This window comes from Hyalella azteca, unplaced genomic scaffold (assembly GCF_000764305.2).
Source record: "Hyalella azteca isolate HAZT.00-mixed unplaced genomic scaffold, Hazt_2.0.2 contig13172, whole genome shotgun sequence".
In the NCBI taxonomy this organism is placed as follows: domain Eukaryota; kingdom Metazoa; phylum Arthropoda; class Malacostraca; order Amphipoda; family Hyalellidae; genus Hyalella; species Hyalella azteca.
The window spans coordinates 3,811-23,831 of NW_025943102.1; the positions used below are offsets into that span (position 1 = coordinate 3,811).

At 35.9% G+C, this 20,021-nt stretch overlaps 1 protein-coding gene across 1 annotated transcript in view; it reads right to left on the bottom strand.

The window, feature by feature from the left end:
- Positions 1–15,550: 15,550 nt before the first annotated feature.
- LOC108669483 overlaps positions 15,551–20,021 on the bottom strand; it is a 46,602-nt gene continuing 42,131 nt past the window's right edge. The window contains exon 6 of the mRNA XM_047883525.1: positions 15,551–16,823. Coding sequence (XP_047739481.1) covers positions 16,648–16,823 — 176 coding nt within the window. The 3' untranslated portion in view covers positions 15,551–16,647. The remainder of the gene's footprint in view (positions 16,824–20,021) is intronic.

A 20,021-nucleotide genomic window follows, 5' to 3' on the forward strand; every position in this document is an offset into this window, starting at 1 on the left:
AGTTCACATTCCTTTTCATAGGTAAGAATGCCAGAGTGCATAACGGCATATGAAGTCAAGTGTTCAAAGCGGGACGACTGAACTAGCCCAGCATTACCCAATACCATCATTATTCATCATATCCAGTAAGAAAATGCCAAAAAATATAAAATTTAAAAAACATAACAGAAGCGAGAACGCATGTATATACCCACCCTCCCATCACCCACCTTCTGGAACCATCCAAAGCCTCGACGGGTTCCCAACTCCTTCCCCCAATCTCTAAACAAGCCCCAACCCCCTATTAACGACAAAATCACGCGCAATGCGCCTTTTCGTCTCCTACTGTCTACCATTTCCCCTGTTTCTGGCCACTCTTCGCCACCTCTACCCCCCCCTTAAGTAGTAACTTGCAATTGCTTCATTTTCTGTATGTAGTTTCACTTAAAGAATTAATGCCAGTTTCATGATAGAGTTCAGCTTCTGAGCTTCTGACATCAGGGTTTGATGATTGACTGACATTGATGATCTGTAATTGGCTAGAATTGTTATTTCAATGTTCTTGCTCAAACAACTGATATTTTACATACCTTGGCATGTTGGTAACATTCTCTCAATAATATTGTAAGGTTCAACGAACAACTAACAAACAAGATCATGACCTGTTACGGTCAAAAAAAGTGTAATATGGGACGGCAGAGTAAATCGGGACAGTCGTCCTACATTTTGTAGAAATTATGTAGCAGCAAAACTAATTTAGCGAAAGCAAAATTTTATTCTAATCAAAAACAAATCTCATGTTACATCAGCGGCAATTAGAATTTTTGAGCTTCCTCCACTGCTCTGTTGTTCTTGTCTCTCTACAGTGTGCTGCAGGCAATGGGGCATCTTGCATAGCTATGTGGTCCTTCATTTCTAAAATTACACCTCAGTTACCAATCAACAGTGAACAGCAATACTTAACTTTATGGCACAATCAGTTAATTGTGATCAGACCTAAAACTACACAAATGTGCAATTTAAGGTTGAGATGGCATGCTCAAAAGCTTGAAAGTTGCAAATATTTTAACCTAAAAGGTCCTACTGAACAATTTTGGCAGAATTCTCAGAGAAATTTGAAATGGGTAATATTGAAAAGGTACCGGTTCACATATATGAAATTGAAATATCTTAAACTAAACTTTTCTTTGATAAGATAACATTCATGGATCAAGCTAGTGATACAACTGATTAATATTGAACATTTTGACCATAATCCCTACTTCTAAATTTTACTCATAAATATGGTCATACAATCAATATTCATAGTTTTATTTGTTTCAGAAGTTTTAATTTCCTTGTGGAACTCTTTTGGCCATTTAAATTGTATAAAAGCATTTTATATCAATTAAAAATAATTTTCAATCAGTAGTATAAGTAGCTATTTTCCACTCAAAAGGCTACTTTCATTTTAAAAATTTCTATTCCATAAAATTTGATTTAAAAAACTATTCTCTAGAAATACAAGATACATACTATTCTCTAGAAACACTGAAAATGGTTAAACAAATTTTTACTTACCTCCACATTCTCAGCATTTCTTGACTTCACGGCTTTGGTTATGATCATGCAGTCCCGCACATCAAAATTTTCAAAGTTCGTTGACATTCTGCCAATCAATTATGATTATTTATGCTAGGTTGGAAATGAAGTCACAAGTTGATCACTTGTTAAACCCTCACTTATCTATGGTTAATCAAGTTAATATAATTCATGTTCTATCTTTCAGCTTCATTTTTCTCTGCACATATTCACAAGGAAGACGCAAGGAAGTTAGACAATTAGTTCAAGTAAGATAAGCTACCATCACTCCTATTAATGGAGTTCTGAACTCTTTAGGGCTCTTGGGTAATTGCCACTGGCCAAAAGCACACAAAGCAAAGCACAGCACAGACATGCAAGCAATACAAGACTAACATGAGGCACACATACTTGATACCTGCTGACCAAAATCATATTCAACACAAAGGAGAAGTGTTCTATTAAATATTCAACTCCTAAATGAAGGCACATGTGACAGGAGTGTAAGCCATGTNCAGGCCTATTTATTTAATGCCGAAGATACTATACTACTATAATCAATATTTAAGAGGAAGGTATCCCCTCCGGAAAAACTTTTTTGTTTACAGACGGATCTTTCTGAAACTTCACACATATATGTAAAACCGCAAAAGAATCACATTTTGTTCTTATGATTTTTTCGGAAAAATTTATAGAAAACGTGAAATTCGTAGAAAACGGACAAAAAAGGGGGTACTGTAAAAATCAATCTCCTCTTAGGGTTTTCAAGCTACAACATAGAGACGCATATCATTCAATGCGTAAAGACCATACCAATCGAGTAACGAAGCCCGATTTTTTTATTTTTGCCTCAGTTTTTTTACACACATTTTTTCATTTTTTCTCATTTTCTTCAGATTTTCCCCCTTTCCCCCCATTTTGAATCCAAACTATGCACAAATCTAAAAAAAGGGCTTCGTTACTCGATAGGTATGGTCATTACGAATCGAATAGTATATGTCTCATCGCTGTAGCTTAAAAACTCTGGGAGGAGATAGGTTTTCCGTGACAATAAGTTAAACTTTTCAGGACAGCACGACAAAGTCCCACGTGCCTCGAAATAGGCACTCAATGTAGCATGGATACCAAACTACAGGCTTCTGTATCTTCCTTCCACTCAAGGATGGTAGCAGCGACTTCCAGTACACCTCTCCGTACGAAGCGAGGAGGGTGACTGAGCCTTGATGCCAGAAACAGCCATATATCTAGTGTTGGCCAGCGAATTTTCTCCCATCTAATAACTGAAGGAACTCCCCCCCCGCCCTCCTTTAAGGAGCAGCTGTGTACATATAAATTCACGTACAGGGATCGCAGTGGTATCGTGGGATAGCTTAGAATGTCAGCTTTAAGATGAGACTAAATGAGTAACTAAAGCGCTACTCAATCAGACACTATATTTAAAATGCTCAGCAGCTAATTACCTTGTATATAATTAGTGAAGGAGCTCCCCCACCCACCCCCCTTAAAGAGCCGTCATGTACGTATAAATTCACGTACAGGGATCGCAGTGGCATTGTTGGATAGGGCAGAATGTCAGCTTTAAGATGATACTAAAAACCGAAAAATGCCAAATCCGAAAATTTTAGGGATACCTCCCCCTTAACACACTTCACCTGTCCAATCTATCTAAAATTTTACACACTTGTGTAAAGTTGGAGACAATGCATAAATCAATTGACAGAATAAATAATTTTGTCAATAAAAAAATTCCTTATTAAAAAAATGTAAAAATAATTTTGTATGCTACAAATCTTATAATCCATATTAAACACACTTCTACCTGTCCAATCGATCTGAAAACAAGCACACTTGCGTAAAGTTGAAGACAATGCATAAATCAATTGAGAGAATAAATAATTTTGAAAGGTGTTTTTTTTAAATATTAAAAAATTGAAAAAATATATTTTCCCAAACATATAAGAAAATAAAAAATTCATTCTACATGTGTAACATCAGAGACATTGGCCTCTCTAGATGTGTTGTCTCAAAAAAGTAATTTTAAACATATTTTATTCTTTTATTGAGATATGCAAATTCCATCAATCATGTTTTTAAGCCAACACCTGTGTGCAACTTTTGTGCAAGTAAAATTTTGTAATACGTCATATATTTTTCCCTACAGACCTTAGCAGAGGTACTTTTGCAAAATCTCACTTTTCACCCTTTCTTCAGGGATTTTTCAGAGGTAGTAAATGTATGATTTCTTAATTTGCTTTATGCTACATAGATAGTAAATATGTTAAACTTTGCGCCACTATTTTTAGTTTTGCAATATTTTGATTAGTTTAGCTGCTACAACATTTCTAGAAAATGTGGGATGACTGTCTCGATTCAACCTGCCTGTCCCTTATTACTCCATTTGATGGTAATCTATCATGCCAAAGTTTAGAGATTAACTTCATGCATTCATGCTATAACTGAATAATGAACAAACATTTAGGAAATTAGGGACTGATAATTCAGTCTAGTAACTTGAGTTGCAGTAAGCTAGGGATGTAACAATTATAATTAATAAACACACAAAGCAAACAAGATTGAAAGTGGGTTTGACACACAAATGCAAGTGAAATCATACAGGTAAGATGAGAACTGCATAACCATCATGCCTATGAACACTTGTAACATGAAGTTAACTAAATTATGGTTGAGGTAGGGTTATACTCGTAATGGGGTAAAATAATGCAAATGATTAAAAAAGATGTGGAAAGTAACAGAATTAAGAAAGATAAAGTATAAAGTATCCAGAAGAGCTACAATTATCAACAGTATTGCCGAGTTAACTTGATGCATTAAGCTGTCTTTTTTGTTAAATTTTTTAACATTGATTTTAAAACATTTGAAGCATTCAAAGTGTGCTCATCCATTACTAACAGTACTCTGAAGTCCTCCTCTTCCTTTGTAGATGATGTAGATTTAGAATAAATGACATTTTTTGTGATTTTCATTTGTTTTTCCTATATTGATATGACATTACCATATCAATACATTATCATATTATTGATGTGATATTGCCATATCCATGAACATGCCATTGAGCATTGACAATGACCTTGTCCACTGTGAGCTTCATATCAGCAGGCATATAGCATTTCCTCTGTATCTGTGGGCTTACAGGATGGCTTGTAATTTTGCACATTTTAATTGGGTCAAGCAAATTCACTATAACAAAAAATAAATATTGGAAAAATACCTGAAACAGAAAAGAATATTTTAGTGACAACCATCATACTTTTTGGACAAATAAATCATAGTTTAGGTTAATTACGTTTCATTCTATGTTGCCCAGTGTACAATTATATATATATGACATTGATTGCACAATTTTGTGATGACTGATAATGCATAAATTTTTTGTTAAGTGAAATTTTTTGCTGAGTTAGGTAAATGTAATCAAAATTCTATGTTAATAATTAATTTTTTTGTTAAATGGAGCCTTTGCTTGTTGAGGTTCTACTGTAAATGCATTTTTAGGCGAGTCCCTTATTACTCCGTCATGCGGAAATGGCCACCATATTTTTTTGGAATGAGATACACAAACTCTGTCAATCACGTCTTTAAGCCAACACCCATGAGCAACTTTTATGCAAGTAAAATTTTTTAATTAGGTGAATATTTTTTTGCTACAAACCTTAGCAGAGGTACTATTTCAAAATCTCACTTTTCATAATTTATTCAGTGATTTTTCAAAGGTAGTAAATGTATGATTTCTTAACTTGCTTTATTCGACATTGATAGTAAAAATGTTGAACTTTATGCCACTATTTTTAGTTTTGCAACATTTTGATTAGTTTAGCTGCTACAACATTTCTACAAAATGTGGGAAGACTGTCCTGATTTACCCCACCTGTCCCTTATTACCCAGTTTGACGGTATTATAATATTGGAATAATATTTGAAGAATTTAGTTGCATTTCATTCATTAACTATCAATAATTACCATACTTATTTTCAGGTAAAGATGATATTCTTATTTAATTAGATTATTAAAATCTAAAATGACTGGTTCCTAGCATGACCACAAGGATAACAGGTCATGATCTAGAGAGTTAGTTGTTTGTTGAAGCATTAGATAGCATTAGATAGAGAATGTTCCCAACATGTCAAGGTGTTTCAAATATCCATTGTTGAGCAAAAACATGGAAAATGATGGAAATAACAATTCTAGCCAATAGACATGCAAAGCAAAGTGTGCTTAAAATATTAGGAAAATTGTTAACCTAACATAGGTTAGGTTATTAATTTGGGTTTATCTATTACCCAAATCTTGAAGTCAGCAGCTCAGAAGTTGAGCTCTACTGAAAATTGCATTAATTTCCTGAGTGTAACTGGAAGCATAGATGAAAGAATTCAAAATATTGCTCAAAACATCAAGCCTAGATGAGAAACAAACAAAAAAACACAATATGACCATGTTCAAACCAAACAATAAAGCACTTAATTCAAACAAAAATCTAAGTTTTAAATCAAAAATCTAGGAACAGTTATAATATGCAATAAATTTATGGACAAGGAAAAACAACCAATGCACTTTCAAAAATGATCATATCCATCAACAGAACTTGTGTCTAGCAAATCAATCTTTTATCTCCAGATAAAATAAAAACACTACTTTTTCTTCTTTTTTATCTATCTTGGAAAGTAGTTGCCTTGAAAAATTTCTCTTGCACAATGGCCAAACCCATTAAAGCCTCAAAAAAATGGTTGTCTCATTCATAATATAAAGTAAATTTCAGTTTTGTAGTCCTACACCGCATCATATACATTCCATACGATTACTGAACAAGAAATGTTCACCTCAATTGCTCATGCTTCAGTCAGTTGATCTATACACTACTGGCGGTCACAATGTTTGTGAACAGGCCTGTACCAGCCCTCAGAAAATGCCATGTTCCTCTTGTTTGTAAGTATATATTTTATAATTCTATGCTTTTAAGTGATGGATTAGGAGTCTAGTGATCAGACAAAACTCATAAATGGCAATAAACATTGACATTAAAGACAAATAAGCTAAATAAAATATAGTGCCAACTGAAGTTGCCACTTAGCATTTGTGCATGAATGTTGGAGAAAAAGGGCTAACTCATATTCTACATATATTATAACAAAATAAGTTAACATTCAGTCAACAGTAAGATATTTTCATGAAGTTTGATAGTGATATCTATAACATATACTCACCTATATTTATTTTGCAAGTGATCTTTGCCAGAATTTACCAATATATTGTAGTGTAGGATGAAAGTGGCGCTGGAGCTTTCTTTGCAATTCATCATCCAATTGAAATAACTCAGGCACAATCATACATGGATTCAGATTATTTTGATGATGAGATTGCCTGCAAACCTGATCATTTGCTCAGATATATATTGATGAGTCATGTTGTCAAGATGACTATGAACAAAAGGAAGCTTCTACACCATGTCAAGCATCCACAGGCTCAGAAGTAACAGAACCACCATCAAAGAAGCAGAAGCAAATTGTTAATAAATGTTGCAAAAATGAAGTGACTTTGTCAATACCGCGCCTTGCAAGATGATTGACATGCTATCAAAGCTCTCTCTGATTGAGAAAAGTACCTCATTAGATGAGATGAATTACATCTAGACTAACGAATGGATGAACCGTTTGCGTGAACAGAGCTAATTATGAGCTTAGCAACAAAATCTGCGATATAAGGAGATCAATCTTGATAGCATGAAAATATTTATGCCTGTAATGCTTCTCCCATGGCATAATAAACTGCCTCATAGAAGACTCTACTGGTTTAATTTGTTTCACCAACAGTTAGTAGCATAACGGATACCAATTCATTCCAAAAAATGGTGGAAGCCCCTTTTCTGGAGCCACCACCATAGTTAGTGCCTGAGCAGCTGTAAATGCTTGGAGACTTTTCAATGCATGTGGTTACAATATTCAGTTATAAACATTCATCAGATGTTATTATTGGAACCATGAANTGTATATAACATATTGATAAAAACTCCTCAAATGTCTTCCTAACTAAAGCTGGAGCAATTATAAGGGTGACATACCGCACAATAAGGGCAGGGAAGATGGATCTCTTTCAGGCAGGTTGGGATTTGCCCCAGCATGTAGAAGGCTCGCCAATATTTCTTCCTGAACAAATAAAAATTTAATGGAGTAAATTTAAGATCAAATAACAGGACAGAATGATGAGAAACAACTTTTATTATACTTCTTATACAGAAAAATAGAATTCAGCATGAAGAGCCAAATTAGGAGTCAACAAAAATAAGCAGTTTTAGACATAGTTTTGGACATTATACAGGGTGTCCCAAAAAAACGATACCCAACTTTGAATGGCTGTTACTCGAAAAGTAATAGAGTTAAAAAAAATTGAAAGGTCAGAATTTGTTCCCTATGTTTTTCTCCATCTCTTCACCAAAAATCAGACAGATCGATGTAGCCATAAGCGTTTGACAGAACTTTCAGTGACATGTGCTAAAATCGTGCTTGCGCAAAGTTTTAGTAAGATCATTTTGCATAATCATTACGTTGTCTTGACATGTTTTCTTTTCGCTGTTTTATTTTTTAGCACATTTTCTCATTTATGAAAGAATGCACTATTGTGCTCGCCATGTCCGTCTGTCCTTCTGCCCGTCTGTCTGTCCGTCCGTGACTTCATGTTTTCGTCGACGAGAAAATGCGATCTCTGTCACTCACTGCACTGAGTACTGAGTTACATTTTTTGTATCTTTGGTGAGACAAAAACATGGCAATCTTTGGTGAGCGACAACCTTTGGTTTTAAAATTCTCTCTCACCAAAGATTGCCATGATTGTCTCTCACCAAATATTGCCATGATTGTGTCTCACCAAAGATTGNCTAAACTATCACCGAATATAATCTGAAGAAGTCATATTCAGGAAGGAATGAAAGAGGGAAAACACTAACATTTTGCAAAACAAAATGAAAATATCAATTTGATGCAAAAAATGGTTATTGGCAGACCTGTGGTCTGAATTAGACACACTTGTTAGTCTGGATCACACACCATAGCTAGAGCACTAATGACCAAATATACCTCATACAAGGTTGCCAATTCACTTCTAAGCTTGGTGAAGCCCAGTAGAAAAGTCTATGAGTTATAGAAGAATGGGTTATTCAAACCATCCCACACTGAATATTGTTAATGCCTAGCCACTCTCTAGTAGTAAAAACAAGTTTAGTCACAACAATCAAGATCAACTGGATGTTGAGGCTTCCTACATAAACTTCATGACAGAAACAAGAATGGATGACCAAGGTCAACAGTAAGAGTTTTAGATAGCAGTTATAAAGGTATATTATATATTAGTAACTTTTGAAGAATTGGACTTAGCACTTGTACATTTATACCTATCTTTGAGACTTCTACTATTGTAAATCCCTGCTACACGCATGAAACTAATCAATAATTCATAATTGCAAAAATCATCTCTCCCAAGAAGTTCAAAATCAATAATGTTGAGAGCAAGATGACTCAGCTAGGATAGAATGTTTCATCTAATAAATGTTTCATCTACTTGTAATTCCTCCATGCCTCATCCTTGCTAACAGGGTTGCAAATAACCCCTGTCTCCTTAAAATTGCTCAACCCATCCAGAATTTATTGAAAAGCCCATGATTTTATTGTGAAAACTTATGCAAAACGGGAAAAATAATTATTCGTACTTTTTTCTTATATTTCATTTATACCTAGCTTCAAAGTTATTTTTATTTATGTTGATTATAAAAAATTTGATGATGGAAAATATCAACCTCTATTATTACATTTGCCATAACATTAAATTAAATAATTGTCCATTTTTTAAACAGTAATTTTGTGATGCATCATTAACATGATGTAAAATTATTTAAAAAGTGACATATCTTTGTCAGAGACTCCAAATCAATGGTAAAAATATGTATTGAATCAATTAACCCAGTAGTACAAGTTTTTAGCTGTTGTTTTGTTTTTCAAAACTCAGGTAGTGCAAGGCTCTTCAATACCCAATGTTCAGTTTTTCCTCAAAACACTTAGAATTGAACTTTACACAAGTTTCTAACTTTGCGCCTAATCTTGAGATTTCTAGTATTGTAAAACACAGGACTGTATTCTTTGTGTAACACAAGACTGTTTGTAATGGCCAGAAAATTAACAGGACTGTATTGCTAGTTGTTTTTAACTTTTTTTAGAGCTTGTTTTATGGTGTTGAATAGCACAAAAAATATCAAACATTGAGTTATAGATAGTCTAAGAATAGTGTGTGTAAATATCATTAAATAAAAAAAAATTTTATATATTATATTTTTTTATTTTTCACATTAAGAAACTACAGTTTGTAAATTAAATTAATACTGATGTTGAAATTGACCTTGAACCAATAGTTTAGGTAGGGCTGATATTAAATGGTTAAAAAGCTCTGTGAAGTATATTTCCCTAGCAAACATGTCAACAAAATTTGTTATTATACAGTATTTTAGAATTCTAATCAATGTGGGTTTTCTAGGGGTAGGCACTATACTTATATGGATAACTATTTATTAAAAAAGCCTAATATATATTTCCTTGGTAGTTTCTATCCAGTATTATTACACTCTGAAGTTCAAAATTAAAAAATCAGTTTGATGCATTCCTAAGTTTCATTTAAAACCCACTTTTACTCCATGGCTTCATTAAAAAAAACCCTGGGTTTTTAGGTTGAAAATCCTGCCCGGGTGGGCAGGTGGGCAGCTACCCAGTGTAACCCTGCTAATGTCTTGACATGATAGGTATTGTAGATACATGCTCATGTAATCCCTATACAGTTCAGCAGAAAGTTTCCAACACACAAACTCATAAACATCTATAGAGTAGACTGGTGTGTAGCTCACTTGGCCTTAATCTGGAGGTCTTTTGTATAAATGAGTATCAGATGCAACCTGTCATGTCTAATTATCTGCTATACTGGCTTAACCAGACCAAAGGTTAGTCAATTAGTCCTGGTTAACATGCTATGACAAGTTGAACAGACATGTCTAATTAACTTACTTCAACCGGCTTTTGTCAAGGCTGTACAAAGGGCAAATAGATTCCTCATTGTTTTCACAGATAAATTTCTCTAATGATGATAACTAGGTAAAATAAATATGTGAAAAATACTTTATTTCAGCAAGTAAGTATGAAATTATAATATAATTCATCATTTATAAAAAATGGAGGAAGGTGCAGTATGTACTGATTGTACTCTCTTCCTGTACTTAATACATAATAAAAATTAAAATGATAGCAATAAAGGCAAACAAGGTATTTAAATTTTTTCACATACATCTGAGGATTTCTTTAGAATTAAAATTATTTGAAATAAAAATCAAAATTATAGTTCAATTTTATGTGTAGGCATTTTACAGCAATATGTGTTCACACTTTTCCTAGGATCATGAACTGGAGGTTCCAAGACTCTCAGCAAGGCAAGCCCTCAAATGTGTTTGCTTGAACAAACAAGGTGGACAGCAGAGTCATCAATTACACTTCTCCATACAAGGCAATCTGTGGTCTATATGGCGAATGGGAAAACAATTGATATGTACAACAATGCTATAAAATTAATGTGGAAAATGGATACCATGATAGTGGTTAATGCGTAATATAATGGAAATTGTATATTATAATGGAACATTGGAGATTATCAGAAAATTGCTTAGCAAATGAAGCAGGATTCAACATATGCATCACTCACATGGATATCAACTACACTGACAGTCATCTGTCGGAAAAAAGTAATAACTATATTTTCTCACAGAGCTTGCATTTCAGCCTCTGCTGCTTTTGAAGGCAATTGGAATAAAGGCAAATCTCTTCAACTCATGTTGGAAGTCAATTTATGGAGACAGCATAAAATAAATAAATTACCAAAGTAAATAACCCAATTTTAAGTATTTTCTCATCAGTTTTCTGCAAAATGTTGGTAAAAATCACTAATTACTTTGCTTTATCACTACAATGTAATAGCATTTGGCCTAGCCAGACTTCAAAGTAAGGCAACATTGTTGCAGGGAGAGCTGTATTGCTTTTTAGCCTAACCCTTTGGCTATCATGCTCGTTTATTTAATGTCTGTGCTGTCTTGTCTCATTATGTAACTGTTAATGTAATTTTTCTTTCTTCTGCTTTGTCTCTAGTCCAGACAAGGATGTAAAATGTTTAATGTTAAGTAAATTCCAAAGCCAAGCATAATCCTAATGCAAAATTCCAATGAATAACTGCACCAGTATGGGACCCTAAGCTAACTCACCACTTGAGAGGAAGTGAGTGATTATTCATTGCATACATTCATTTTATTGCTCAATTGATGTTATATTACAAATGGTTTATATTTTTGTGATTTTGCTTTGTTTTCTGATTTTCTATTGTGTTCAGTGTGTTTCAATTCTGCAAGCTATATATTTTGGTGTTCACTAATTATTCATTAAGCTGTTTGCTGCAATATAAGTTTGCTTGATTACTTTTTCTGCATCCATTGGCAACACAGTTGCTCTAAGAAGTCATTATTAAGGTTCTTGATTATTACTGTTTTTCTGCTTGCTAATTAATGCTTGTTCATATTTAATCAAATTCTTTATCTTATAGTCCTAGGGCTGGGATGCATAAAATTAATAAGTTTCACTTTCTCTTATGGCAGATTACATATGCATCTTGTCCATGCTCCTATTCTTGTTAGTTCCATGCTCCTTAGTTCCTCATGCTCCTTAGTTCCTTAACTTCCATGCTCCTTAGTTCCTTAACTCCTATGCACGTTAGTTCCATGCTCCTATACTAGTATAGTATATGTAGTATCTTCGGCATTAAATAAATAGGCCTGGATAGGCCTGTCGCTGATTCTTGTACTTTTCTTGACTAGACTGGCTTTACGGACGGTAGATTTAAAATCGCTTCTGGATATCAGATGTTCTGTAGGGTACGAGGCATTTTAAGACTGAACATATGCTCATGCATGGCCTTGTCTAGTCTGTTCTTGAACGCGTTCATACTCGGAGCGTCAACAATATCTTCAGGATAGTTGCTCAGTGCGTACATACTGCGCAGGATCTTGTTTCCGAGTTTCATTTATCGTCTACTAGCAGGTTAGCTCAGCGCTGCCTGGGCCTGATAGTTCCTGCAATGTTGGAATCCTGTTATTCCAAATTCCGTCATTCCCGTAATCCATATCTCGATAACAACAACCAATCTTATGTATTCTAATTAAGTGAATACAATTAAAACCCACATTTTATATAGAAGATAAAACTCTCAATTTACTCCTGTTTCAAGGTATGGAAAAAAATGTTTTTTGCGTCTTTTCAGTTAACTTCATATTTACCATTTGTAGAATTTAATCCAATTTTGATCCAATCATTCCACCACTTTCCGCCAATCCTTTCCTATTCTCTCGCTAAGAATGACAAATATATGCATGATTTATGAACTAGGGAACGCTAAACCAAACTAAATTTGCGTATCATTTGTCGTGGACTTTTATTAGTAGTTCATCTTGATTTATATTTTTTGTATACGCTTGAGCTAAAAAACGTCAATAAAAATACAATACGGTGATTTTCGTTGGTAATATGCTGGAACCTTGTAGTAGTAAGACTTCGTGGTAAATATTTTATCTAAGTTGGCATTGAACAAGGCCCGACAGATTTTTAAATTGCATTATATCTCTTAGTAAAACGATGGTGCCTTTGTTAATAGTGAATGTAAGGAATGACTCGTTCTCCTTTAGATCGGGAAGTACGTTCTACCGCACCAGCTGAGCTTCATTGAGGCGCAGGCGGTGAACACCATTTATTTGCTTTCAGAAGCAATTTACTCGTGGAAAGTATTTACAGATGTTCAACTATCTTCACGTGTAATTTTATGACCTGAATATTTTCTGTTAATCTCTGATAACTGTCAAGGTCGAAGTCACTTGGATACTTGTATTGCGTAGCGTTGAAATAATTTTTAGTACTTTAACTTTGAAGAACAAAATTATAAATTTCGACCTTCTAGTGGCAACTTCGCTGCTGTCAGCTATGAAAAGCGTTTTAATGTATATTGACTTGCCAATCTAACTATCAAGTGTTTTTGAATTTATGATTTTGGTCACTTTGATGATGGACATTTGAACAATTTTAATAATTGATTGCACAAATATGAAGAAGTAAATTATATTTATTATAATTTAATTTATAATATTATCAATTATTTTTCTTTGGCCCAATAACCTTATTGATCTTGGTAGCGAAGAAAATCGAAGTACCAAAAACTATGCAAACGCCACAGTAAATAACGCCCTCCTTACTCCCATGTGTAAGAGTAAGTTTCTTGTACCTGATATACATGTAATTTCCGCCAAGGTAAATTATGTTCAGTTGAAATAATTGACGTTTTTCAAATCTGCACAGAAATATGTATTCATTAACTATTGATTCTATTTGTAAGCACTTATTCTTAGAGGTACTCGTGTTCGTGGAATAAAATCTTCTATAATATTATTATATTGAATTTGTAAACTTGGTTAGCTGCTGGGACGTGACAAGGCTCCTCTTAATTGTAAGCGTGATAAGGAGCTTAGTTATAATTCCTTTGCGCAAGTTTTCCAGAATTCTTCTAGATGCATGACAATCTGTGCTAAGTGCTAAGCGGAACGACGTACAACCATTCCTGTTGTTTTATCTTCCCTTCTTTTCTGGCAGGATCAATGCTTTGTTTAGGAAGCTCGAGTGTGTTGAGTTAACGGCAGCTGCTCAGAGCGCCAGGGCAAAGCACTGAACGCTTTCTTTAACAGAACTTGTCTGCTAAACTATGAGAACATGCCTATAATATCGCGCTCAGTCGTGAGAAGCACTTACTACGGAAAATTTGAGATTGGGCTGTAGTGACTAGAAATCTAACGTTTCCTATTTTGAGAAAGTTCCGGTTTTGTTACAGTAAAAATTCCACAATTCCGTGCTAAATACGTAACCCTGGGTCACCCTTCTTTATACTAGACGACATCAGCATTCTTAGCTCCCGTGTCCGTGGCCAGCGTTCTTTTCTCACAGACCAGAAGTCGCCGCTAGTCCAGGTGAATAATGCAGCCCGCGTTCGTCGTGAACGCAGTTATTATGCAGCTCACATATGTTATGACGGCCGTAATTATGCAGCTCGCATGTGTTATGACGGCCGTAATTATGCAGCTCGCATTCGCTGTGACCGCAGTTATTCGCCACAGTGAGCTCGATATTAGCTTTCTATCAAGACTGACTCCTTGCTTAACGCAGGAAGAAGGAAATGAACGATTCTTAATTAGGTATGATAGAAACAACGACAATCTATTGGTTCGCGATATTTGTTTTCATTTCTATAAACCTGTAAGAAAAATACTCAGAGAACGATCGTGTTGTGAACGATCGTGTTGTGATTCCTATAACGAACGCGCTGACCATTAAATCGGTGATCCTTATTCTTGAAACGATGCTGGTCACGACTCAGGGTCCAAGCACGATGAAGGTGACAAACCCTTAAAATTTACCGATAACGATAATGACTTAGAATAAAACACGGAGGTGACAATGCTGAGAATTTACATTACAATAGTGACAGCGTTCATTAGGCTAAATATAGCCTTACGCCAATTCTTGACATCGCAGAATTCAAGCAGCTTGCTGGGCTTCGGACCCGAAACTCATTGCTCAAATCTAGCTTTTATGACTCATACGGCCACCTCGCCTGTTTTGACTAGGACTGTCATAGCAAGCTGGGATCGAACCCGCAACACACTGCATCAATATTAGTACTCTCAAATGTAACCACTTACCCACCCTGCCGCTTATTAGTCGCAGTAACAATAATCAACTTAGAAGATTTTAATGAAGATCACCGGAAGACTCGTTTATCCTATTAAACTTTGTTTTTAGCCTATTAAACTGAACTACCAGCCTAGCGATAGTATTCAAAAGTATACAGTATGGTAAGCAATTAAGGAGTTCAGGTTAAAGAAAGGTTGGGTCTGGATTTATAGATCTTGTGGTTAAATGTAGCAAAAAATATCACGCTCTGTCTAAGAATACATTATCTGTCGTAGACATTATTCCTTTCTAAATGATTAATGGCAACAGAAATACCATCAACAATGTGACATTATTGAACGACAGCTGCGCGATTTCCAGAGATAAAAAAAAATTTAAACTAGGACAAGAAAAAATGCAGAACAAACAGATAATAAATTTGCTGCGCTGTTTACGACAAATTACAAGAAAAAGAACGTGAAAAAGATATGAAATGGAAAGCCTAATAAAATCCTGAAAAATGCCAGAAGAAGACATCACTTGGCGTCAATACCACCACAAGAACAGTCTAAGTTACACTCCCGTCTGACAAGGAATCCTTAACATGTCTTTGAGCACACTCCCTGGACGTCCGCCTCTGTCCCACTATTGTCACCAAAATAATCTCGCATCAGCCCAAAAAATAATCTCGCATCAGCCGCAATAAAATTTTAATAAATTTAGTGATAAATTTTGGGTTCAACGCTGTATCAGTGAATCATCACAACTTGAAATGCACCGTATCAACGGTCACGGCAAGACGAGTTACCGGATCAACGGTCCCAGGCAAATCGAGTCACCGTATCAACAGTCCCAGGCAACACGAGTCACCGTATCGACAGTCCCAGGCAAGACGAATCACCGTCTCAACGGTCCCAGGCAAGACGAGTCACCGTATCAACGGTATCGGGCAACACGAGTCACCGTATCAACGGTCCCAGGCAACACGAGTCACAGTATCAACGGTCTCAGGCAACACGAGTCACAGTTTCAACGGTACCAAGCCACACGAGTCACAATATCAATGGCCCCCGGCAAGACGAGTCACCGTATCAACGGTCCCAGGCAACACGAGTCACAGTATCAACGGTCCCAGGCAACACAAGTCACAGTATCAACGGTACCAAGCCACACGAGTCACAGTATCAATGGTCCCCGGCAAGACGAGTCATCGTATCAACGGTCACAGGCAACACGAGTCACCGTATCAACGGTCCCAGGCAATACGAGTCACCGTAACAACGGTCCCAGGCAACACGAGTCACAGTATCAACGGTCCTACAAACTATCGTCGTTCTTAGGGAAGATGAGGAAGTCGTGGCGGAAGTAAAGGTATTCTCTAAGAGGAGCTGGCAACACGTCTCGCAAGCCTTCCGTCTTCTCTTCAATCCTGCAGTGGCCGAGGGAGGCGCGGATGGAGAGGCGACACAGCTCCTGCAGCGACCGCAGCGGCGCTACACACCAACAGTATTCAATGTTCATTAATGCTAAGCTAATAAAACTTTATTAAATAATTATAATATCGAGCGTTTCCGATTAGAATGTATGTACTTGATGCATACACATAAGTTCATTCATTATTATTCAAAAGCATGTAAGCATATGCATTTATTTAATCGCCAACTACCAACACATCAGATCAGTAAGCACTCCCAGCCTCTGTAATAGGTGATCAACTTTTAATCACGTGAATCAATTACTCCTCAAGGCACTAATTAATAAATTGAGACGGGGACAAATAATTTAAAAGATACCATAATTCAGCCTCCTAAATTGGGGAACTCCAATTTAGGTACAAATTAGGTACGCCGAAGTTCTAGTAAATCCTTTCTTTGAGTGAAGTTCAGAAGGAGGTCCATTAATCCTAAGTAAACTGCCTCGCTCTTTGATTTAAACGTACCCGTTTGATCTAAAAGTGCCACTTGGTTTTCTGGACGATAGCGATATTTAAGCGGCCTCATTTCGTCGTCGCAACGAGACCCAGAAGGCGTAGGAGTCCGAAGCTTCCACCTCGGAGCATAACGGTGAACAATGGAGGACATGAGCCGACTCCTTTCATCACGCTCCCATGTAATTTCTGTTTCGCTATTCCAGAAGACAGAAGAATTAACTTTTAATATCATAGACATTTTTAACTTATTGGTCTATACTAATATTAATCCAACAATTACCATAATTGTACGTCAGTTATTGGCCGAGACACTTACTCCGTGGGCAGGAATAATTCGTGCACGCCGAGATGGAGCAGCATAAGCACAAGGAAATAACGTCCTTCTCTCACGCCATTCCTACACAAATCCGTCATCAAGGGCGACCTGAGGCACACAAATGAAAATAATATGATGACGCTCGGAGCATGAGGCTAAAACATGATTGAGAAGAGTATCATATATATAGTGGTAACTGGTAATGTAGATGTGTACATATGCATCAGCTGAGAAGCTACCTCGCATCGAATGATTTATTGCAGGGCAGACACTTTCATCTAAACGAACCCACCTGAACCAGCACTGCCCCTCTTCACAGCAGTTCCTGGTCAGCTCTGATAACAGAATTCGATACGCTGACTCCGGCGAGTGCACAATAGCTTGAAAATCAACGTTGATTTTCAAGCATTGAAAATCAATGGGATTGGGTGGATTTTGATGGATTGGGTGGCATGTGCATGGACTAGATAAGAATGCTGCCGCAGATGACACTGTCGGCCGGAAACCTGGAAAGTGTCAATACGCACATGTCACGAGAGTTCTTGTCATATAAGTATAAGTACTCATATAAGTATAAGTACAAGTACTCATGTCATCAGCCAGCTAAACTAGCAAGTTCACCAGGAGTTCTCGCTAAGTAAATTCACCAAATATTAGGGGAAACATTTCGTATACCAGCTCCAGCAGCAGTTCAAAAACTGAAACTTTTGAGAATACAAGTAAAATCTACAGCAAAAATCTAAAATATGCACGAAAAATACCAAGTGACGAAAAAACGACAAAAGACTTAACGAGTTACAATATCAAGAGAATAAGAATTAAACGCAATATTCAGACAAGTCTTCCATTTAAAAATATGCAGCGGTTCTAAAATCCTTGGTTCGGCAACAAGTGGCACCGAGTAAATCTAAATCGCTCTCAGACACAGTCACGTCGCAATGTTCATTATAGAAGCGCACAGCCAAGTGAGAAAGCCTGGAAAATGACATGTTCGAACGAAAGCTCTTACCGCGATGCTCAGAAACATGTGTGTAAACGTCATTTCGACGTATGCTGATGCGCAGAGCACATAACTTTATTAATAGAACTGGTTAGACAGCATCTGGGCCTTGACTCAGTAAAGCGCCTAGAATCAACAACGCGTACAGTTCCAATCCCATTGAAAATGTAAATCGATAGATTTCTACGTTGCTTTGTCGATTTCTCGTCACTAAAGTTTTGATCTTTTTCGTGCATTTTTGGATTTTAACACTCACCAAGACAACAATGGAGTACACTCACCGAAACAAGATCGGCACACCATCTTCCGTCTCACTGTCATGAATTAAACTAAAATTATTCAAGTTGGAACGAGCCGCATCCCAGCTAAACAGTATATTTTGGGAGTTGCCGTCAAAGTCTCAAATTTTCAAAATAAAATATCAACATTCATCAAATTTATTACTAATTTGTGTTTATTTGAATCCTATGTCATTATTGGATCTTGTTCCCAATTAATTTCCCAATTTGTTGAGTATTTATCCAAACCTACGAGTAGATCTATTGAACAATTTTTCAAGAGCTTATTCCAATAATAAATAATTGAAAGCTAGAGGTTCAATTAATAAATAATTGTAGATAATGCTATCATGCTAATGCCAGGAGATGAACTGGCTTACTTACTGATCATACGTCCATTCTGCCCGTACTATAGCGAAAAAGGGCATTCCGATCAGTTCGATGCGTGCAACCCACTTTTCGATGGGTAGACCATTATGCTCGGCTAGTCTAAGAATATGTTCTAGATTGATCCAGATTTGTTCGAAATTGACGTCGCACAAGCCGCAACACTTTTCTCTGTATCTTCCATTCATCCCGCAGCAGCTATGGGCAAGATAAACTCAACTATCCTTCCAGCTTGCACCAGCTTCAACAATCTATTACGAAGTAAATGACAAGTAACTAGCTTCAAAATTATTTCAGTTAAAATCAACATAAATGTTAAGAAAGATAATTGACCGTGATAAATTTCATCATAAATTTTAGTATTGTATAATCAAATGTAACTTTTCCAGGAACTGACCCAGCGCATGCCAGGAAAAACATTATCAGCATGTCGTTCTTGTTCAATCTACTCTTGAAAATGTTCTTTGTCAAGGCAGTTATGTACCTGAAGAGAAAAATATTTTTGTTTGGACATATAAATTAAATCAATGATGAAGCGGATTAGAACTCAAATCCTTTTCAGACAACAACCACCGGATCAGTAATGCTTTAAGAATATTTTGCCAGGAAACAACTTCCATTAGGTACCTGATGACAATTTTAAAATTTTCACTCAAATTTCAGCATTTGTATAAATTAAAAGCATGACTGGAGTCTAATATTATTTCATTTTAACTATCAAATAAATATCATGCCTTAAAAGAAACCAGTTTCTATGAATTATTTCTAAATGCAAAATTT